The sequence below is a fragment of the Hakea prostrata genome, chromosome 5 (assembly GCF_041222555.1).
Source record: "Hakea prostrata isolate BN-2017 chromosome 5, UWA_Hpros_2, whole genome shotgun sequence".
Classification (NCBI taxonomy): Eukaryota; Viridiplantae; Streptophyta; class Magnoliopsida; order Proteales; family Proteaceae; genus Hakea; species Hakea prostrata.
In genome coordinates this window covers 12,799,882-12,823,600 of record NC_142604.1, presented here as the reverse complement: position 1 = coordinate 12,823,600, position 23,719 = coordinate 12,799,882, and the positions used below count along the sequence as shown (strand labels likewise).

The 23,719-nt window shown below is 38.9% G+C and overlaps 2 protein-coding genes across 3 annotated transcripts; one reads left to right on the top strand and one right to left on the bottom strand.

The window, feature by feature from the left end:
- Positions 1–8,683: 8,683 nt before the first annotated feature.
- LOC149015230 (uncharacterized) lies at positions 8,684–10,985 on the bottom strand. 2 transcript variants are annotated; one of them, XM_089156435.1, is made up of 3 exons: positions 10,906–10,985; positions 9,193–9,393; positions 8,684–9,095 (listed from the first exon to the last, which is right to left on the bottom strand). In XM_089156435.1, exons 2-3 carry the CDS (start codon positions 9,379–9,381, stop codon positions 8,994–8,996), a joined length of 291 nt encoding a protein of 96 aa, XP_089012561.1. In that variant the 5' UTR covers positions 9,382–9,393; positions 10,906–10,985; the 3' UTR covers positions 8,684–8,993. The 2 variants fall into 2 exon arrangements, with proteins under 2 accessions (XP_089012561.1, XP_089012562.1); XM_089156436.1 differs by having other exon boundaries at positions 9,193–9,383; positions 10,906–10,964.
- Positions 10,986–11,137: 152 nt separating this feature from the next.
- Positions 11,138–23,408, top strand: LOC149015229 (uncharacterized). Its single transcript, XM_089155421.1, has 9 exons — positions 11,138–11,262; positions 13,268–13,339; positions 13,423–13,497; positions 21,673–21,756; positions 22,133–22,202; positions 22,286–22,377; positions 22,548–22,589; positions 22,728–22,808; positions 23,318–23,408. Exons 1-9 carry the CDS (start codon positions 11,236–11,238, stop codon positions 23,387–23,389), a joined length of 615 nt encoding a protein of 204 aa, XP_089011547.1. The 5' UTR covers positions 11,138–11,235; the 3' UTR covers positions 23,390–23,408.
- Positions 23,409–23,719: the final 311 nt, after the last annotated feature.

The following is a 23,719-nucleotide window of genomic DNA, read 5'->3' as shown; positions in this document are numbered from 1 at the left end:
GATCATTAATATCTTATACCTAAAAACACAAAGTAAAATAAAGAGAAGCACAAAGTTATATATAGATGAAGGATTCCCAACACTAAATGCCATGATCAAGGCAAGGCGGCCAAATCATCTCACAACAGGTGCGGCCTAATGGGAGATGTGTAGGATATATTTTGTCACATGGGCTTCACTAATTTAATTAAATTTGCTCGACAGCCAAGTGCTTAACGCAATAAGAACATATTGTAGCCAAAAACTAACCCAAATGTTAAAGAAGACAAACAATGCTCAGAGAAGGTTTTCAATTTCAAAGACACTTACTTTTACTTTCATCATCTGATGCTCTGCCACCAGGTGTTCTGTAAAGCTCTCTGAAAGCTAACAAGGAAAGTTGAGAACCATAGAAGAACAACCCACGTGGGCCAAAAGGATCTTTGTTTTAATTAAGTCAATAAAAGATTGATCACCACCATGAAGATGAAAGCTAAAGATTTCAGCAGAATTACATCGGTCCAACAGGTTCAACCCTATGAAGTAGGTACCAAACAGCTTTTGTTTTGTTCCACATTTTGGGGAAATGATTGGCTTACCATTCTAAAAGGCGTTAAAATCACATAAACAATTTAAACCCATTGTCTATACACACGGATTTTATTTCTGACAAAGTGGGATGGTGGGGATCGGGTGGGGCGGGGTGTGGCTGGGGGTTTGGAATTAAAAATGTGGCAAAACAACGATCAGTAAAATAAAAACGAAAAACAATCGGACGAACCAAGAAAATAATTTGGTCAATCACCTTGCCCATTGGTTTAGTCTGAACCGAGCAGAAACCACAAACCTAAGGATTCAATTCGGCTTGGATTGGGTTCAAAACAGACTGATTTGGTTTAGGGTTTAACACCCTTTAGGTAATCAAAAGCCTAACCTGTGAGGACTAATATCAGGTCCATCAAATGGATTTCAACCATCTATGTGATGTTGGGACATATGACACACATCTGCAAGGAAATAAATAGATTGATAAATTTTCCAACCTGTGAGATGATTCCTATTTGTCATTGTACATTTTTATCCCGCTTAAATTCGTTGTTCGTAAGCTGGATAATAGGGAAAGAAAGAAGAACCCAGACCAACTTGGGTGGGGATTATGCACCAGTTGCTTTTGCAATACCATTTTCAATACCCCATAAACTGTAGAATTAACAGAATCCTACTCCCTAAAAGATTCACATGTCACCCTATTCTACTAGCAAAAACACGCAGCATAATTGTACGATTACAAGTTGGCAGCCAAGAACCCTTTGGTTTATTGTTCAGACTTCAGTAGAAATCAACGAAAGTTCAGAATGCTCCACACACTATGGTCGACTATAATTCAGAAAAAAAGCCTGAGGAGCTGTGTTTTCTAGTCAATATAGCTGCCATTGTTGAATAAAGTGTCCATCTAAGGACAACTTCCTTGTAAAAGGCCAACAAAGGACAACGCGAACCTTGAGCAATAACAAGCCTATGTGAAATTCCTATTCCGGGCTCTCCATTGGCATGATTATCCTCTAGACTCAACAACTGTTTAGTCAGGTTTCCCATCCCTAACCACGTGCTTTTGCTGCTAAGTTGGCCTAATTAGCACGGAAGGCAACAGCTTTATTATAGAGATGACATGTTTTTAAATCTTTTTGTGGCGTCCAGGAATATTAACTTTCCTATTTTCCCAGGTATAAGGTTCTATAGTCTTGTTTATCTTCCCCTTTTAATACCCTTCTAGAATGAAATCCCAAGAGGCTAGTAACTCAATAAAATCGTACTGGATTTTGCTGATCTTCGTACGAATAAAAAAGGACTAATTTTTCCCCTTGGAAGAAGAAAAAAAAAAGAGGAAAGAAAAAGCTGTCCATGGATACCGATTCTTCTACCCTCTTGCCAATATTCCTTGTCCAGCCCCATTATCTGGTGTGTGGTTCCTGAGGAGATCAGTCATTAAATATTCCACACCTTGGCAAAATTTATTCGCCAACTGGCACCACACCATCAGCTGCCTCTCCTCTAGTATATATAGAGCACGCATGGCCATCTTCTTCATCGTCCTTCACCAGTTCCTTCTTCTACTTCTCTCCCCAAGTTCTAAGTGCTAAAACCACTCCTCCTTTTTTGACTTGCCTACCTATATCCTTAACTTCAAAAACTGCTTCAAAAGATAGTAGTTAAAGTGGGGGTTATAGAGAACCTGTTCACTCTTCCTGCTTCCATTTCTGCAACCAAATCAAGACAGAACATATGGCTTCCAGCTCCCTTTCCTCTCGCTCTGGCTCAAATTGGACTGCCAAGCAAAACAAGTTGTTTGAGGAGGCCTTGGCCAAATATGACAGGGACACCCCCGACCGCTGGCAAAATATTGCCAGGGAAGTGGGTGGTGGGAAGACAGCGGAGGAAGTGAGGAGACATTATGAGTCTCTCGAACACGATGTCAGGAGAATCGAGTCTGGCCAAGTGAAGATTCCCAATTACAGGACAACTGAAGGGACGAGCTAAGGCCACAACGACAACATTGGTAGACGAAAAGAAGAGGTAGAATTTTAGTGTCTCTGATTGAAGAGGTTTACACTTACTCGATTTCATTTTGAACAGAGCCCATAAACTGTCCAGCGTCCCAATCAATTCCCTCACTCACAAAAATCACGTTCACATGAGATCTAATCTACTCCCTTTCAAGTGCTTAGGTTCTATCTCAATATAAGAAATCTATTGATGCCTCTAATGTTTTAAGTCAATCTATTGATGCCTCTAATGTTTTAAGTCAATTTATTGATTCCTCTGATGTTTAAGTCTGTGTTGCTCTGCATTTCCTGTGTTGCATGTTTCAATATAAGCTATATTTGTCCCAATGTAACTGTGAATTTTTTTTTAACGGCATTGTTTATGAACAGATATTCTTCTAAGGTACTTGAGTATAAGACTGATATTAAGGATTTCCTATTGACTAAGGTTGATTTGCTCATGTTTCTTGTGCAGGATAAAGTATTAAACGCTCCATCGAGCTGAATCTGTTGCAATAATAATCTAAGGTTGCCTCTCAACAACTGCAGATGTAGTAAGAGTCACTTCCGTGACTCTTCCTTGTTCTTTCTGTTACTTTTACTCTGTTCCAAGCGTAGTCTATTTCCTTTAAGCTGATATAGATGTAAGATGGAGTTTCTAGTTCCTCTTCTGTCGTGTTGTAATGGATTCTATACCATAAAAATGCATTACATATTGCATAAAAGATCGAGCAATTTCTACCTGTTATAGTCGAATACACGAATCCGAAGCATAATAATGGCTGAAATCTAAGAAATCTAGAATGAATAAAGCTAAAAGAAAGGTGAATAAATTTATTTAGGGTTCAGAAAACCTCTAACCTTGATTGATGAGCATTCCTTTTCCAATCATATAAGGAATCAAATCTAAAATCCTCGATTTCGTCGATCGATAAAAGCTAATTAGGTCGAAGATCTATTTCTTAATTGCAGTGAAGGAGACTTTGAGACAGATCTGAATTAATCTGAATGAGAAGAGGGAGAAAAGGAACCGGGAATTTCGGAAATCAGAAATGGCGATTTGCGAATTCTGTGTGGCGTGAGAGGCGTGAGAGGCGAGAGGGTCGCTTTTGGCATTAGAAATTTGAAAAAGAGCTACTAACTTGATTTGGATTGAAACGCGGGAAATTTCCTTCGGGAAGTAGGAACTTATGCGCATGCATGCCCCCTGCTATTAATTTAATTACGGATAAGGACAGTTGCTGGCTCAGGCTCTAGCGTCTGGACCACAGGAGGAGACAAAGTGTGTTTTACTCTTACCACTGCGATGAATCTAAAATTCTGCCAATGCAAGTTGGTTGAGTGGTAAAGACTCATACTTCTTAGTGAAGAGATTATGGGTAGTTGAGTCGACCCTTTTGTGACTGCATATGTGATACCCCATCTATTATATATAACTCTCATGTTTTCAAAAATAAAAAAAATAAAAAATAAAATCATAGAATGAAATATGACAAAATGATCATATACGTCGGTGATGATAGTGCGTTATAGGGTAGGTGATGAGGATAGTGCCTTCTAGGATAGGTGACAGTTGAAATCTACGATGATCATACAAATATTGTCGTGAACACGGGTACACAACATTCCATATCAAGCATGTAAAGTTACAAATGCAACTTCCCGTGAGAAAATAATAATGCACCAAACATTACAAAAATAACGTTCATATATGTCGGCGAGGATAGTGACTTCTAGGGTAGGTGATGGTTGAAATATATGGTGATCATACAAATATTTGCCGTGAACATGAGTACACATCATTCCATATCAAGCACATAAAGTTACAAATGCAACTTCCCATGAGAAAATAATAATGCACCAAACACTACAAAAATAACGTTCCTCTTCATTTTTTCAACTTTTACAAAAATGAAATAAGATAAAAATGCAATCTGTCAAATGCCACAAAAGAACTTCCTCTCAGTCATTTTATCAAACACGTTTTTTTGCAGTCTCAGTCATTTTGAATATAAATCGGTTATAGGTCAAACACATCTGTCGTGTTGGGTGAGGCATCACAAGAAAATATCAAGGTCTTACACTCACTTAAGAATTTGTTGAAGCTGTTAGGCAATGATGTATGGAAAATAGCATATAGAGACGATCTAATAGAGCAAGACTAGATCAAGTTAGGTAAGACGTGCTATTGTTCTTAATGGTTCAAACACATGTTTCAACTCCTTGACAATCAAGGAGATGATGCTGGTGAAGGAACAAAGCAATTGAAAAAAACCTCCTCCATAGGGGGGACCTCCCACACATATAATACTCTAATTTAAAAACTAAAATAAATGCAATAAATATATGTAATATTTTCAAAATAAATTCAATAAATATTTTTTGAATTAAAATATTAGATATACCTAAATCGTTTCATGAAGAGCCATCCAATGAGTTATTGACAGAGAAGATTCAACTACCTTAAAAATGAAAAAGAGACAGTGAAGATTCAAATACCGAGGCTGAAACAGTGGGACACTATGAAGAGACGTAAAAATGAAAAATTAAAAAAATATTGAAGGGTCAAGGGTAGGTTTAGTTAGGTCACCGACCCTCTTGAAGCCTGCTGGGATATACGAGGCGCACGTGCACGTATGCTCCCACTTGTCCACTAGAAAGATCGGGTGTAGCACCTTCTGGTGGCACAGGTTGGAATTTGCTTGTGTCCTGCGCATTTAATGTGTATGACACGTTCGATGAGATTATTGATTGTCGGGATTGAGATTTTGATCGAAATCTCGATCATGACCGTTAAAAATCATTAGCTAAAATCGAGATATTGTTTCAACGATCCGTTGCACGATACTACACATTAAATAGTAGGACTGAAACAAAATGCGGCACTGGTTGGTAACCTAAAATAAGGAGGAAAAAACTGATGAACATGTCTGCATAGCTTTGTTTCCTAGGACCAATCAAACCACTTAATAGAAATATGATGATTCTAAAATGTTGACTCAGTTGACAGATATCAGCTAACTCTTAAATAATAAATAAAAGATTAAGAGTTCCAATTTCATTGGAAATTGTTGCCTTATATTTACAATTTTTCTTGGTAAACCCTATATATACAAGTTGTAGGTAAAAAAATACAGAAGAATCAAATTGATAAAGACTCCAAAATGCTTCTTTTAAGTTTACATAATAGTGTAGTTTCTAGATTGGCAAAAAAAGGAATTTTTTATTTTATTTTATATAATAGTATACTTTATTAACATATTATTTCTCTATTTTTTTCTATTTTATGATGAAGATAAATTTATTTAAAGCGAGAAGTCAAAAGGCTGAGGAACTGGATTACAGGAAGTCTAGATCCTTAGATTGGAAGAAGTCAAATGTTGGATTGGCCAAGCAACAGTATTATCCGAGATATTTTAAAGCTTTCAGCTACTTTCTCCTTTATTAGATTCAGCTATATTAGCAGGTCTTTTAATGCTCATCCAAATTTTTTTGCCAACGGTTTTAGGGTCTTTAAGCTTAATAGGTCTTGGTATTTGTTCCCACCAATTTACATTGTAAACCCCTCTTTGCTTGCCTCGAGAGCTTAATATAATTTCAACTTTGTTCCCAACAAAAGGAAAAATGAAGAAAGCTACCATGTCTGGCTAGACATAGGTAACCCATCCAAGTTAAGGAAAGAAATACCAACTAAACTACGGGCGTGAAGTTTTGAACTAGGATATGAGTATTCCTACATATGGGCTCAGTTTGCAAAGAGAACACAACATCCAAGCCCAAAGAGAACCTACATGTGTGCGAGCAATCAATTACTACGTCACATCCATTCCTCATTTTATATTGTAAGATATAGAATAATACAACTAGGAGGATATTCATCATTTCTTCCAATCTACTAACCAATATGACACTTTTTGAATGTCTATGCTTAAATGTTAGACCACTTCATCTTTATTTTATCTTTGAAAAAGCACATGATTCCAATTCTATTAAAATAGTTAATGGTACTGTTGATATGGAATCTTGCTCGTCTTTCCCTATTAAGTTCCTGCAAAACACGTGCTTGATCTTGGGGGGGTCGAGGTATGTCTCCAACGAGCAAGTTAGTACCAATAAAATATGATAACAACTACTCAATAGAGAATTCAACTAATTGATCATACATAATCTGAATATCCACTTTCTTATGCATGCTTGAGGTGTTTATATAGTTTTAGATATCGAAGTTAGACTAAGAATATAACTCTAAGAAGAGTAGTTACCTGTCTTATCCTTTTAGATAGTTGACATCTAACAGAAGTCTAGGTTATCTCAATACTATGGTTGGCCCAACTCCATACTCATTCTAGTTGGTCTAACGTATAGAAAACTCATTTGGTCGGACCGGTCAGGGTAGCATGAACACTTTAGTCATTAACATGTATAATAGGATTCCGTTAAACCTATTATTCACCAACAAAGCCAGGGTATAAAGTGGAGCACCCAAAACCACCAGATTGTCCAATCAACTAAGTTTATGACCTCATTAATAATGAAACTAAACTAGACATGGGAGAGATGATATGTTGAATGCATAATTCCATGCCTCTGATAGAGATGCCATTATGAAGATAAAGCTTTCACTCTTGCCATTATCCCATATACTGATAGGCAATGTTGGGCAAGACCACCTAATGGTATTTGCAGTGTTGAAGGCCTAGGAATTTGGTCCACTCGGGTAAAGCAGGCTACCCAAATTTTGCAGTTTTAGAATCGGAGCAAGCTTCATCGGCTTTGATGAGTGAGGCCCTAGCCCTTCGCTCTGGGCTTCTTTATACAGTGGTGGAGGCTATGGATCGAGTAGTTGTAGAATCAGATTGCGATTTATCACTAAGGGATCTTCAATGCCACCGCTTGATATTAGCCCTATTTTAGTTGGCTATATCTTAGCTCCTCATTAGAGGAATGTTCTTTCTCTTAGTTGTTGCTTGGATAAAGGAGGTGGTCAAAAATTCTTGAAAAATGTGCAAATTTCCTTATTTTCCTTTGGTTTTGGTTTTTGGGTGGGGGAAACAAGGAGGTTCCTTGAATCAAAGAACCTTGTCCTAATGTTCCTTTCCCACCCCATGCATTTTAAAACCCCCATATTTGGGGGATTTGTGAGATAACCTTTCATCCCTCCTTTCCTTTTCTTCTCCCTCACCCCACTACATGGTTCTCCACCTTTGCAAACAAACGCAGCCTAATGTTCTTAGGATGGTCAACTTTGCTGCAAACCACTTAACAAGGAGGGCCTTGTCAGTTTCGACTATGAATCAATAACCTTTATCCACTCCTTGGTTACAGTCCTGTAGCCTTAGCTCACTCGTTTTAATGAAGTGGGGCATATTACCCCAAAAAATAAAAAATAAAACTCATCACGATTTTCTTCTCATTTTAACCCCTTTTTCCTCTGTTTTTCCTAGATAATAATCTCATGTACTTCAAATGAGTGTTTTGAAATTAAAAATAGAAAGTAATAAAAACATAACAATGGTACCAACGAGGGTTGGTCCAAGTGGTAAGCAACTTTGTCTACTTAAGCAAAGTTCCGATATCGAAACCTTGTGGATGCAAAAAATCCCCGCTTGGAGACTCACCCACCACAGCCAGGTGTGCGACCCGGGTCGAACACCGGATTAGTCAGGGCAAAGCCTTGGAACCAGGGTTGGCAACCCAAAAAAAATAATAATAATAAAAAAATGACAATGGTTAACAGCGTTGGACACAAAGCCTAGTTCTGGAATATTTTCACTTTTCAAATTATAAAGTGTGATGTAAGAAGTAAAGACCATTGCTTTGAGGTCCCCAAACGATTTGCCCTAGATATTGAATACCAAATTAGTGATTACAGATAACACTCCAAATCTCCAACTTTGTCAAGTCTGCAATCAAGGACTTAATAGTCCAAAAGTTAGCCTGAATAAGAAGGAAATTGCATCTTCTATAATTTAGGAAGGCAGCAGGGTTTATTCTTTTTCAAAACAGGAAATGCTGTAGGGTTTACCTGACCTACACAATTGGACTGTGTAGATAAAATGATAGCTGCAATTTTGACAATTGAATATCTAGAAAATGGGTTAGGTTAGTTACTTGCCACATCCATTACTTTGAATCTAATCATGCATGCAGCCCTTTATTTTTATGCACATTCATAGTCTAAGCAGTGTCATGCATCATCATCTTGGTACTCCCAGATTTGTGAAACATTTACTTTTACCACTTGATAAACTGTATTTAAGCTAAAACTTGACTGGGAAGAACATATAATCTCCTACTCAAAATCCCAGCACCCACACAAAAAGAAACAAAATAGATGTTTGTTAAGTCATTTACTATAATCCCTTAGTGATACCACCACTTGTTTTCCTGAAACTGAAAACAAAATAGTTGCTTAACATAACTACAATCCTTCAGTATCAACACTTGTGTCCCTCTGATCAGAAAAGGATGTCACATACTCTGGTCTGCTACAGTTGTCTGAAGAGGCAGAACACTTTCAACTTCCTTTGGTTCTGTACTCTTCTCTGCAACAATCTTGGACATTCCAAACATCTAGAACAGATTGAAACTATCTCATTACAACTCATGCCTATAAAATAAAATTGTTATTGCAAATGAATACTTCCTTCCATAGTAGCAAGCTACTAACCTTTTGCATGGACTTCTTAAAGCAAGCTTTATGTTCATCCATGGACGCATGAATGAACTCATCAATATGGTCCCTTAAATCCTCTAAGAAAGAAGCATCTTCTGACACCTTTTTCCGACAGGAAGTTACCGGTGGGGTTGTTGAAGAAGAAGGTTCTTTTGGTTGAAACTTACCCTTTTGGGAGTCCATTCCTGTTAAAATCTGTCATAGATCTTATTAGCTTATTGACATAGAAACTTGATATAGAGTCAGATTGACATTTATGCACACAGAACGACAAGAAATTATAAACTGATATATGCATAAAAATGTATTCAAACCTAACAAATGAAATCAGAAAGTTTAGAATTTATATCATGACCACTCAACAAGCTGACCTTTCCTTGAATTGTTACATTTGGTACAGCGCAAACGAATGTAATGAAAAGGTGGTCAGTTCAAATGGGCTAGTTTTGCGACCAAGATCTGCTAATTCACAGCAACCAACACTGATACTAGTGAATACCACTACCCTCAATTTGTAATGCTTTCTTCATAGCTAACAAGTAACAGAGTGTAGGGTCACAAAAATGAAATCAAGAATACATAAAAGGCCAAACTAAAGAAGGTAGGCTGTAGATTTGTTGTAAACCACAAGTATCCAGATGCCATAGTCAACAATAACATATATTAACAGTTGCATACTGTGATGGGTGTAAGTGAAAGAAGAGAGTTTTCGATCACTTTAGTTAATGTAAGCACAATATCCGATGGCAAGCAAGAATCGTTACTTCGTTTACCAAATGATGGATTTGATTAGTTATGATGATTGGTACATTCACATCTCAGTTCTACTGGTCATATACCATTGCCCTTTTACATCAGTGCCTAGATAAACAGCAAAATACACATTTACAACCAGTTTAGAGGTATCAAATTCGACAAAATTCAAATTTGGAGAAGAGATAGAGTTGGATTCGGGTAGGAGTTTATTCTTAACACAAATCAACCAACTGATGCACATCGATATGCAAAACTCATTGTGACCGTGTGATTCCATTGCCAACAAAAATTCCTCTAAAATAGCAGAGCATTGAAGAATTTCAGTGAATGAAATGATAACCATGTTCTCAAATAAATGAGATTCCAAATCAGCTAGCCTCAACGTCTCGCTGGCAAGGTCTCGAAAGAACCAGAACTCCAAACCTCATACACTGCTAAAGAAGAATCTGAATTGCAAGGTACTTAAGTAGTAGTTAGATAAATCTAACCTCCTTGAAGTTTCTCCATGGCCAAAGGACATCAAGGAATTTATTTTTCACATACAGAAAAGATTACAGTTCGCTTAAATAAGATGGTAGTTTTTAACATTAAAGGTGATATGTATTATATGTTATTCTCACACAAAACAGAATAAAAACTTCAACATGATTGCAGACAAAGTTGGTTAAGACCAATTTGCAGGGTAGGGAAAGGCAGCGACAGAGTTTACCAAAACACAGTATTTCCGTCTACAGATTGCAGATAACTTCAAAGTCAGAAAATTACCAAATTTCTAGAGATTTTCGTTCTTGGAGAATGCTAAAATTACCAAACCAGAACCGGAAAGCTAATTAAACATTAAGACTTTTAATGAAGAACAAATCAACCTGACATAGCTAATTTTGCAACTCATCACGCTTCTCTGATCATTATAGAAGACAAGGACAACAAAAAGATAACAGAAAGACTTACCTGATTGGCTTAAGATGACGATGAAGTAAACTCACAGAAACTACAGCACAGTTTTGCTGTGGGTTTTAACGAGGTTTAAGAGGAACAGGGAAGCTTTGCTTGGCATGCAAGAAAAGGGAAGTTTCCAGACAATCCTGACTCCGGTTCATGAGAATCTGATCGGGTTCTAATTTTCCTTTGGTTCGACCGGTACCAAATTTCGGCTTTGGCAAGAGTGTGAAACAGTGAAAATTCTACGGACTTCGGTGTCGCGTTTCCCTCCATTCTCTGGTTCCAGCTTTTAGGGAAACCCCAACGCTGGTTGAAAGCTTTCTGCTGGTGAGGAGGGAGATGGCTACCAAGTCTAAACTGTTCAAAGTAAGGTTCTTCGTGTGTTTTAGGTCATCAATATTTCAGATAGGGAATCTTTTCGTTTCTGTTTTAATTTGGGCCTTCTGTCGGTTGTGGAGATTGGGTGCCAATAGTTCCTTAAGATTTTTAAGCTTCACGAGCTTTGTAGTTCTGATTGCGTTCTTGTTAAATTTACTAGCCACTGTTTATGTATTAATGAAATGTAGGACGTGTAGAGGTCCTTGTAGAGTGATGACTGAATCCAAGTTTTCAACTCCATTAATCCAATGATGGCAAACATGCATATTTGTTTTTAAAAATCCATGTAAGTTAGTAACTACGTATGACAATCAAATTGGTCATTCTCCTGTGCATCTCATAAGTAACCTTGGTTGAGGTTTTGATTTGATTCCTTATACTTGCATTTTCATTTGGAGTTGTTTAAAATCATTGCTCAGATTCTCAGACAGTTGAAAGAGCGAAATGTATGGATTCCTGCTGGGAATATGGAAATATTTGTGTATGGCTGATTAAGAGGCATGTCTTTTAGCACTCGGCGTATTCCTTGTCTCATATTTCAGTCTCAAAATACTGGTGTATTGAGAGGACATGCCATTTAGAATATAAGCAGGATGGGAAAGAAAGGGGACACATGGAAATAGGATCACCTGCTTTGTTACCTGTTAGATTTCCGTCTCATAAGTCCAATATTTATGGAGGTACTAGCAGTTACATTAACAGATTGGGGGTTCCACTTGGTAACCATGTATTATCCAACACCTTGAAGGTTGAAATTTTATTTCATGATTTTGTCAGTTTGTTTCTATGAGATTTTTCCCCAGGTATTAATTTTCTTGGTTTCTGTATTCATATAGTACCAATAGAGGAAGGTTATCTTTTCATAGATGAATTACTCAAACATTCGTTGGATAAGTTTTTCTTTGTATGATGTGTACTTCCCGGTAAGCATTTTGTGCTGTATGTTAGTTTGAAACACATACTGCTAAGCAACCTCTATGAATCTTTACAACTCTACTTTTGATCTCTTCGTAGTGCACTTCAAAGATATTTTTTGACAAAATAGGCTTGGTCAAATGATACTGAAAGAAATCATCCCCCCTTCCCCCAGTTTGTGGGGTTTGCGGAGGGGTGGGGAGGGCACCATTTTCACTAAAGATTAGGTAGTGTTGTCCTAAGTTTGTTTCCATTTCCAATTTCAAATGTTTGGCCTCTTGCCAACCTCATCACAATGGCCCTGCTGTTTGACAAATATCGTTCACTTGATTGTAGACATGATAAGCTTACTGGTGGTTCTAGTTCCCTTACAGTCAGGAATCTGGATGTTTATGTGTTATGTGTCTTGAATTCTTGTGCCCATTTCTTAGTTTGCCATGTTTCAACATTTTTTGGTTGCGACTCAAAAGGGAAATTTTTGTGAGCTCTGTGAGGGTAGCGGGGGGCTTGAGCTGATAGGTGCAATCCAACCCTTAGTTTGTTTTATTGTCTTGTTACAAAGCAAGATTTGGTGATTTTCGAGTAGGGTTTCCTGGAGAGAGTTTTTGCTGCCACTTTTTGGGTGTTCTTAGGAGAGCTCTGCTGTAACTTTTCTTCTATTATGTAGTGTATAATCTTCAGCTTTGCCTGTGCATGTAGCACATCAATCTCTGTCAGGATCATGTTAAGTCTGTGCTATATTTTCTTGAATTGTTTTGTTTCTTTATGTTTGCATTAACATGATGTCATTGCAATCTTTCTCTCTTTCAATGGAATGGAGGTACTTTATCAATCAAACTGTGAGGGTTACTTCATAGCAATCATCAGGACATGATTAATTCGCAGGTTGATTGGAGGGTTCTTTGCTATCTAGAGTCTAGATATGATACCTGTAATTATAAAACATATTGAATAGGTTTATATAAACTTTATTCAATTTGATTATGTGAGTTCTGGAGGTAAGAGAAGTTCCTGTCAATTCATGACATGATTTCTGATTTATATAATCCGATTTTGATATTATACATTATGAACACAGATAATATTAGGGTCAGCATCTCTGTCTCGTCGACAAATTCTAGCTGAGATGGGATATGAGTTCACAGTCATGGTATTGTAAACCAACTCATATGAATCTCTTGTTGGCTCTACAAACCTGGAAATTTTGAGTTTTTAACCTGGCTTATTCTCTAGACTGCAGACATAGATGAGAAAAGTATTCGCATGGAAAAACCAGAAGAATTGGTGATGGCACTAGCTGAGGCAAAGGTATAAGTTTCTTTTCCATCTATGAAGCAAGAGTTGTTTTTCATTTTCATTTTACTTTATTTCCATAGCATCCAGAACTAATGGATTAGTTATATCAGAGTCCCCCCTCATCATACACATTTGAGGCATTTTTGTGACCCTGGGGAATTTTCCTTGCTGATATTCTTTGGGTACCTCTCTTTGAAAATAAATTATAACTCTTGCTTCAATAATAAATTACTTGTGAACTTGCTACTCCTACTTAGGGCCATAACCTGGGGGCATGGGGTCTTGTGAGGTGTGGATTTGGGTTGGCCCTGAACTTTGACCCTTTTTACATAAAGTGCCTGCCCTCAGACAAGAATCCAATACTTCATGTTGGCCACTCAGCTTCAGCCTCACACCAAGCAACTCTCTTCTTGAAGTGGGATAAGTTGATCTGCCTGAGTTGATGTTTCTGTCTGTTCATAGTTACCAAATCTGAAATGGATAAGTCCTTTCAAGTCTGAGTGTATTATTTATTTACCATCCATTCATGGAAATCCCCATGCAACTCACTTGCATGTGTCCTACTGATGGACAGTCATGTCTACATTTGGATCATGAATGTTATACTCTATTGAGGATCAAAACAGTAACCAAACAAGATCTTTTCACAGAGAATGAATTTTGAAAGGTTATCGATAACTCAAAATTCAGATGGGAAACAGAAATAAGACCTAAAGTGGTATCTTAATGATAACTTTAGAGCAACATTATGATCCTAGGGACAGGATTGTAAATTCACGGTAGGGGCAGAACCGTAGACCAGTATTGGAATAGGAAAGAAAGATTACCAAGTAGAGATGTGCAAGGTACCCTGGCATTCTGATGTAAAATGGATGGACAGATCTGATTAGTTACTAAAGGATAAAAAATTAAATCACTGAAATGGATATTTTAATGGATGATGGAAGTGAGAGAATGTTAAGCCCCAATCTAATAGCTTAACAATGGCAGAACAACAGAAAAAATAGTAATAATAATAGATTTTATTAAGTGCTGAATTGCGGAACACAATATCCAACACCCAACCGGTAGTAGGTATTCCTACAGCTACCCGAGAGCAGCAGCTCTCACCAGTATTTCCCTTGATAACAAAATGATGATCCTGACCTATTTCCCTTCCCCAAGATTAATAGTAAATACATCCCTAGATTATTCCCTTAACAGAATCTCCCCAAATCCAACTTATATGGCAGTTTCTGCCTCCAAATCGATTTCTTCTTTCCTTGATTGCTGCTCCATAGATCTTGTGGCCCTCTTTCTATGCTTGTGAGTATATACTCATGTTACAAGGGGCCTATCAACACTTCCCTCCAACTGATGTAGAATTGAAGACATATTTAAGAAAGAAGAAGCTCATTGGGTCAGGCCCATCAAAGGTCTAAAGTTATCACCCAAATCAACCCATGACTTTCATGGGCTAGGACTGTTTTAGTGGGTTAAAGTTAGCCTACATATCCATGGTCTAGACCTAAAGCCCAAGTCTAGTTTTGAAAAGTCAATAAAAGGGGCTGTGGTTTGAAAATAAAAGAACTCATTGTCAAAGGGAGTTTTCTTTTGTCAAAAGTAGTAGTTGAGTTATTAATAGGTAGGTAGTGTTAGCTAGTGGTTGGATGTTTCTATTCATGTTTATGTCTCTTTAGAATGCTATATAAAGAGACTTATGTAAGAGCTGAAGACACATAACTTATCTATCGAAATCAAATTACTTTGTTAGCATTCCTTCTCTATGGAGACTCCTTGTGTTTGATTATGGTAGGTTGGTGTTTGATCCAATCGACCCACCTTGTGGTGTGAAGCCCGGGTGTTATATTGTTATTTTCAAGTCCCTCTTATTGTCTTTTCAATTTCTTCATCATAGTTCTACCCCTGTTTTAAAGATCTATTTAGCCCGTTTTGTTATGCTATTATCCTTATAAAACCACTCTAGTTTCAGCCCTCCTTCACATCTAAATTATATTTCATCTTAAGTCTATCAAATCTGAACTTGATTCCCTGTGAAAGGTCCTATTTGGCTACTATTTTGATCAATCAAATACAGTACTACATTACCAACAGCTCACCTTGTCCTCAAGTTGAAAATCTGGAAACTGGTACTGCATCTCATCATAATCTTCTGATGTATCCAGCCCCCAGGCAGCCCCAAAAGAGCCTAAAAGGGGCCCCAGACCCATCTGAAACAGGGCCCAAACAAGGGGGGCCAAAACTGACCAAAGGGATAAATTGGTCAGTTTCACCCCTTAATTTGAGTAGGGTTAGGTCAGAATTATTTCTGTATTTTTTAATTCTGCTTTTTAATTTTAATTTGAGTCTTAGTGAGTAAGTCAGTCTTGTTTCCTTTTTAAGAGTCATTGAGTTGTAAATTAGGAAAGAGCTATTTCCTAATAAGGAGTCCTAAATTTAGGCACTAGTTTAGTAGCTTTGGGTTGCTTGGCATCAAGTTCCCTTTTTCGAGTCTGAGTCCTTTGTTTAGGCTATAAATAGCTTCTTTTGCATTATAATTATCAGAGTTGATTGATGGAATGAAACAGAGTTTGAAAATTTCGACTTGGGAAGTCATCGGATCCCTAGGAGGGTGACCTGCGGCTGGGTGGAAAGTGTCTTCTGCAATTCTGATCATCTCCTTCTTCCTCATCTCAATGCTTCTACGTATTCAAGTTCTTTTCTGCAACTCCTGTAACAGCAGCCCACTTCAAGTAAGTACTAAGCCCCTTCCCTTTAGTTACAGACCTTAGGAACAACCCTAACCTCATCGCAGACAGTCCCAGCTCCTTCTCCTTTAGTTTTCTGAAAATTCCAACCCTTTCCCAAACCCTAGAAACCATTAACCATCTCCTTTCTGCTTCCCACGTTTTCAGTCCTAACTCAGTTAGGAAACCTCACTTCCCAGCCCCAAAACCTTCCTATCTACCCCTGTTAGAATCACCCAAGCCTGCTGAACAAAGATCTAACCTTAGTTTCACCATAACAGCCCTAAATTCTGGTTTTCAGAATTTCTGCACTTCATCTTCTTTGTTGAGAAGTTGCAGAAATTTTGAAAATTTCCCAATTCCCATCCTGTTCTTCTTAGATCAATTCTGAACAGCAAAAAACCATCAAACAGTCCTTAACAGCCACAGAACCAGCTAACCCTAATCCATCTCCCAGCCCAACGCTATCTAGAATTCAAACCTTGAATCCTGAATTTTGAAATCCCTTAAGTTTCAGACCTAGTTTAGCACTCCAGCAGCCTTGTAGACACCCTTAACTCCTAGCCGAAACTTCAAAGACTCCTAACTAGCTGCTGCAACTTTAATTAGAAGATCCTGAAGATAACCCAAAACCTGGGATTACATCATCTTCCCAAGTGTTTTCACATGTAGGCAGCCCTTTCCACTTAATCAGTACTTCCAGCACCCCTTGAACTGAGAAATGAATGGCTACTAAATTTTCTGGAGTGAGCTGCAACTCGCTGTCCTCTGCCAAGCATGATTGTAGTGGCTGTGGGGTAATATGCTGTCCAACCGCTTTCTTCAACTGAGAAACGTGAAACACCGGGTGGATGTTTGAATCAGCAGGCAAACATAAACGATACACAACTGGTCCCACTTGCTTAATGATTGGGTAATGTCCATAAAAGCGACGACTTAGATTTTCATTGGGCCGCTTGGCAAGTTTTTGGATGCGATAAGGCTGAAGCTTAAGGAAGACCTCGTCCCCCACTTGATAACTCACCTCTCTACAGTTCGCAGCAGCCAAAGCGCACATCCGATCCTGTGCCACCCGTAGATTGTGCTCACGAAGAAACATATCAACATCATCCACTTTAGACCTTCCATCCTCCTTGCGCAATAGAGCAGGTGGTTCTCAGCCATACACAACCTAGAATGGAATCATTTTAGTGGCTGAATGAAAGGTCGTGTTGTACCAATACTCCGCCCAAGGTAGCCAATTAATCCGGTCCCTTGGCTGGTGAGCGCAGAAACATCGCAAGTAAATTTTGAGGCTGTGATTGACCACCTCCGTTTGTCCATTAGTTTGAGGATGCTAGGCGCTACTGAACTTAAGGTGGGTGCTGGTCAGTTTGAAGAGCTCCATCCAAAAGTTACTAATGAAGATGCAGTCCCTATCAGAGACAATGGACCTAGGAAACCCCACGCAACCGGATGACTTCCTTGTTGAACAAGACAACCACATCCTTTGCGGAATAGGGATGAGAGAAAGCAATGAAGTGAGCATACTTGGATAGATGGTCACCCATTACAAGCATTGTGTCCCGACCTCTAGTCTTTGGTAGTTCACCAATAAAATCCATACTAATATCCTCCCAAATGCATTATGGTATTTGCAGAGGTTGAAGGAGATCAGTGGGTTTCATGGCCTGATATTTGCTGCGTTGACAAGCGTCACAGTTGGCCACAAAATCTTCCTACCCAATACACTACTACTGCCAATCGTTTGTAGGTTCTCAAAAACCCCGAATGCCTCCAAATGGTGTGGAATAATACTCAGACAACAACTTGGGAATCAATGGTGACCCTTCAAGTATTACCAGCCTATTTTTATACAATAGTGTCCTGTTCTTAAGTTGGTAGTTGAGGTATTCTTGCGATCCCTTCAACAAGGCTTGAAGAATCTTCTTGTAATAGTTTGATGCTTGTATTTCCCCTTCTAAACCTTTACCCTTTGGCCATATTGTTGCTGATACAGAAAAGAGCTGCATATCACTATCCAACTGTTTTGAGAGGGCATCCGCTGCTTTGTTCTCACTGCCTGGCCAATAAATGGTCTCAAAGTCAAGTCCCAACAACTTCATGACCCACTTTTGTTGATCCACGGCGATGATATGCTGATCTAATAAATATTTCAGGCTTTTTTGGTCAGTCCTCACTTTGAAGTGTCTCCCCATCAAGTAATGACGCCATTTTTGGTTGGCTAGCACTATTGCCATCAATTCTTTTTCATACACGGACTTGTTCTGTGCTTAAGGTGACAACACTTGACTCCAATAAGTGATTGGGTGTCCTTCCTGCATTAGAACAACACCTAACCCAAATCCTCAAGCATTTGTCTCCGTTAAAAATTCCTTTGAAGTCGGGCATAACTAACACTAATACTGAAGTCATGGTGTTCTTCAATGCATCAGACGCCTTTGTTGCTGCCTCTTCCCACTAGAATGCATCTTTTTTCAACAGGTTAGTGAGTGGTGCAACAATCTTCCCATAATCCTTGACTAATCTTCGGTAGTACCCACTCAAACCCAAAAATCCTCGTAAGGCCTTAAGATTTTGTAGTTGGGGCCACTCCACCATACACTTGATTTTATGCAAGTCCGTTGCTACTCCCTCTTTAGAGATGATGTGCCCCAATTACTCTAATGTTGCTACATCAAACGAGCATTTTTTTTTTCTTCCAGTTTATTGCCAAGCTATGCTGTGTCAACAACAAAAAGGTGGTCCATAAATGACCCGTATGCTCCTCCATGGACCTGCTATACACCAAAAATATTGTCAAAAAACACCAAAATAAATTTTCTTAGATGCTACTAAAATACCTCATTCATAAGTGACTAGAAGTCTGGAATATGGCTGGTGCATTTGAAAGCCCGAATGGCATCACGAGGAACTCATGGTGCCCATTATGGGTGCAAAAAGCTGTCTTCTCCTAATCACCTTCTTCCATTCTAATCTGATGGTAGCTTAATCTCAAATCAAGCTTAGAGAATATCGTGGCTCCCCCTAATTCATCCAACAACTCATCGATTGTTGGAATAGGAAACTTGTCAGGAATTGTGAGTTTATTTTTGGCTTGATAATCCTCACAAAACCTCCATCCCCCATCCTTCTTTCGCACTAGCAATATTGAACTGGAGTGGGGACTCACACTAGGCCGTATCAACCCTGGAGTCAACATCTTGTGTACCAATCTTTTGACACCATTCTTCTAAGAATGTGGGTAGTGGCAAGGTTGAATATTCGGCAGTGTACTTCCCTCCACAATCCATGTCCTGTGGTCCTATGTTCTCCGTGGTGGCAACCATGTTGGTTCTTCGAATAAATGTGCAAACTCACCTAACATGCCCAATACGGTCACATTCTCCTGTCTCTTTATAACTTCCAGTTTTGCAAGTTGAGGTTGTAGCTAGTACCCATCTCCACTTGCCTGTAAGAATTCAACACACTCCTCATCGTGGTTTTTAGTCTCAATAAAGTTAGGTCCCCACACAATTTTACTAGTCGTCAGTACTTGCGAGTTGAGATTGCAGCTAGTACCCATTGCCATCTGTATGTACAGCCTTCAACACACTCGTTGTTTCCAATCTAAATCAAGTAGAGTCCCCCCACAGTTTTTCTAGTCGTCCTTGCCATTCAAAACTTATGGTTCGAAGGTGCCAGTTACTCCTCACCTCCCCTAATGTCAGCAACCATTCGACACCCAGGATAACATCAAAAGTCTTGCCACCAATGTTAATCAAGACATTCTGGCACACTCCAACCCCTTTTGCTAATCATGTCATTTCCTAAGGCTACTTGAAAATCCCTCTTCTGTACCTCTAGTCCCAAAGGTTCCACTAATTCTTGAGCAAAATTATGGGTTGCACCACAGTCAACAAGAAAGACGATGCCACAGCCATGGATTTGTTCTTTTAATTTCAGCGTATGAGGGGAATCAATTCCTACTAGAGAGGTGAGAGCTCCGCTCTAGCAGGGGTTTGGTTTCGATACCTCCACCCACACCATCGGCCACTTCTGCAGTCGCCATCAAATCTATTCCGTCATCCTCATGTGGCATCAGCAGCTTCAGTTGATTTAGCATCATACCAAAAACATACCCCCTTGTCCATCTTTTCCCTGATTTCTTGTGTAAGCCACCATGATCGATTAGAGTTCCCAATTGAGGCGGAAGTTGCAGGTCAAGCTTGGGAAGATGAAGAAGACAGTTTGCCTCCTTTTTGGTTCAGTTGAGCCATTTTATTGAAGGTTCCTTGGTTCGTTCCAGCTCCTTGATTGGTACCGGTTCCTTAGTTTGTTCCAGTTCCTTTATTATTTGTATTGATGGGGCCTAAATTAATAAAACGTTGGGCTGGGCTTTAGGTTGATTGGGTGGGCTGGGCCCAAGGTGCTTTCTTAGGTAGTTTAGCTGCCCAATTCCTGGGTTCCACTACTTGGGCCAGATCTATTAATTGGCCCAACGAAGTGGGTCCAAATAATTTAACCTCAGTCCCTAATTTCATTGTTCAAACCTGTGAGAAATGCCTCTTTAAGCCACCCTTCTTCAACTACTCTGTCAGCCGCCGTAAGAGCTTCAGAGTATAAGATCTCCATGGCTGGGCTTCATGATCATGTTCCTTGCTTCAGAAACCTAGCCAGAAAAATATATGTTTAAATGAAGAACAGAGAATTGCTGCACCTGAATGTGTTAGGCCTATGTTGTCTTTTAATTAATTTTTTCATGTTGTATTTAAATTCATGGGATATATTTTTAGTATCTTTACTGCTAAAAAAATTAGAATATTTTTTATTTTTCTAAGTAGTTTAAGAATGGGACGGGATCCAGCTATGTGTTGTTTTTCTAGGTCCTTTCAGTGCAATTCATCATGGTCAAAGAGAAAATTTGTTGTTTGATTCCATGCAGTATGAGTGGAATCACATCAAAGTGCACGTCTGCAAAATCAGGTAGCATGATTTGAAGGTTAGCATCCAGTGCTGTTGAAACCTCTAACAGTGGGTATGCCACACATTGCCTGTTACAGTCTGCTGTTAGATTTACTTCTTTTTAGTATTTTGAAAGTCAAAAGATTGACAGCACCATTAGTATTGCATTAATAGAACAATAGAAGGAAGTAATTGCTGGAATGAATTTTCTGGTGAAGTAATATTGTGCTTTTGATGCCCAATAATTGAAATTATCATCTTCATTTCTGCTTCTTGTCTTGTCTTTGCTCTCAGAATATGCAAGCTAATTAACTTGAGTAAGTGAATCTACTGTGTTAACCTTCCATGTTTTTTGGTGCCTAGTAATTTGATCCGTATATGCATTGTGATTTTCTTTTCTTCCAATCATCTTTCTTGATGTTGATATTTATCATGGGTTTTGTTGGTATTGAAAATTTAAAATATTGAAGGGTTGATTTGGAGCTCTTACCTTGGTCAAATGTTTATTTATTCTCAGGCAGAGGCTATCACTTCAAGGCTACAGACTTCAGAATATAAAGGTCGCGATGCTGATCCAACACTTTTAATCACCGCTGACCAAGTATTCTACCTGTCCCTTTTCATCAATCCGTATTCCATACTGATACTAGTGTCTAGAAGACTAGAACCAATACTTCACATCCTTGCATGCTAAGAAAATGACACTTCACTTCATGACAGTTGTCCCTGTCATTCTTTTTGCCACTTGTACTGAATCTGATGCAAGCCTTAAGTGCTTGTTTGATTGGAAATAAGCCTTGGGTATCCTTAAAAATTGATGGCCTACCAGTGATGGAACATTTCGTTGTTTCCTCCACGTCACCCCTTCCCCCTTTCTCTCTCCTTTTCCCTCCATTTGTGTATGTATTTGTATATGCATGTGTTTGTTTAAAAGGGAGCTTACTGGGTGAAACAAACTTAATTTTATTGGTGAGAAGGTGGTGGTCTATGAAGGGAAAATTAGAGAAAAGCCATCTAGCAAGGAAGAAGCACGTCAATTCATGAAAGGTTTGCGTAGTGGTTTGTCCCCTCTTACATCTTTTCTGTTTCAAGGAGTAACTGGCACTGACAAATTCACACATGATTTGTAGACTATTCTGGTGGGCATGCTGCCACGGTTGGATCTGTTCTTGTTACCAACCTTAACACAGGAACCAAAAAAGGAGGATGGGACAGAGCAGAGGTAATGCTTTCTAGTTGATATTATTTATCAAAATCTCTTATTTAATACCACTTGTGCATGTGTAGGGAAATTAGAAACCCTTATTTTATTTTTTTGTCATTTTTATGCATTTCTTGAGGGTATATTATCCAGTTGGATTGTGTGAATGATATACTGTTGTTGCAATGCAGATTTATTTCCATAAAATTCCAGACACTGTCATGGATAATCTGGTAAATATGTTTGTTTTCCTTTCTGTTTTTGTTGAAGGAAGATGGAACTTGCAATGGTTATCACTGCTTTTTTCATTTTTATTTTTATATACTTCTACTAGGCATTATGATCCCCCCTTCTTTTCCCAAACTTGGCAGATCGAAGAGGGAATTGTGCTCACTGTTGCAGGGGGGCTGCTTGTAGAGCATCCGCTGATATCTCCCTTGGTTGAAGCGATGGTTTGTCTTCTGTCCTTTCTTTGGTTCTTGATCTTATGCAGTTGAATTAACTACTAGAAGGATATTAGGCGTCCTTTAGGCTGCCCAGAAAATTTTGCAATCAGCTGTAATATTCTTTATCAAGTGACTAGAAAGGCTTTGGAACCAACCTACCACTGTACTAAACATAATGGCCAATCCCCTAATCCCCTTCTGATCAATTATGAAAGGGGAGTAAGAGGAAGGGAAATTGCTGACCTTTACTTAGCTCTAGCTGACTCGACTTTTAAGTTTAATCGACTGGGTTTGCCATGACACTTGAAATTGTCAAATATTCCTCAACTCTACGCGGGGGGCGGCGCGGCGGGGGCAGGGCGGCCGCGCCAGCGGTGCCCCCCCCCCCCGTCCGCGCCCCGCCCCCGCCGGGGCCCCCGGGCGCCGCCTCAACTCTCAGCCTGGATACAGTGGTAGAAATATAACTTTGTTTTCATCAAGTTCATGTGTCTTACACATCCCTTGGTTTGGTGCAGGTGGGGACGAAAGACAGTCTAATGGGTCTTCCAAAGGCTCTAACTGAGAAACTCCTCCAAGAGGCTCTGTAACTGAAGCAGTTGCGTTTGGAGTTGAACCTGCAAATGAAAATTAACTTACACAATTGGCTGGTTTTTACTGCAGCAGCAGGAACCTCATGTATGGGATACTTTTGAGGACTATACTGGCCTGTGTCTTCCTGTTGAAACTATTTTCCGTGAAATAGTGACATTCAGGCTTATCTGATTAAATACATTTATTTTCGCCTAACACTACAATCCCCTGTCATCTGTGAAACGTTACAAATAGACCATTCTTTTTAAACTGAACCATAACTACAATCCTCAGTTCTGCCATGCTTTGGGGTAAGATATTTTTAGTAACAAGCAAATCATAGTGAT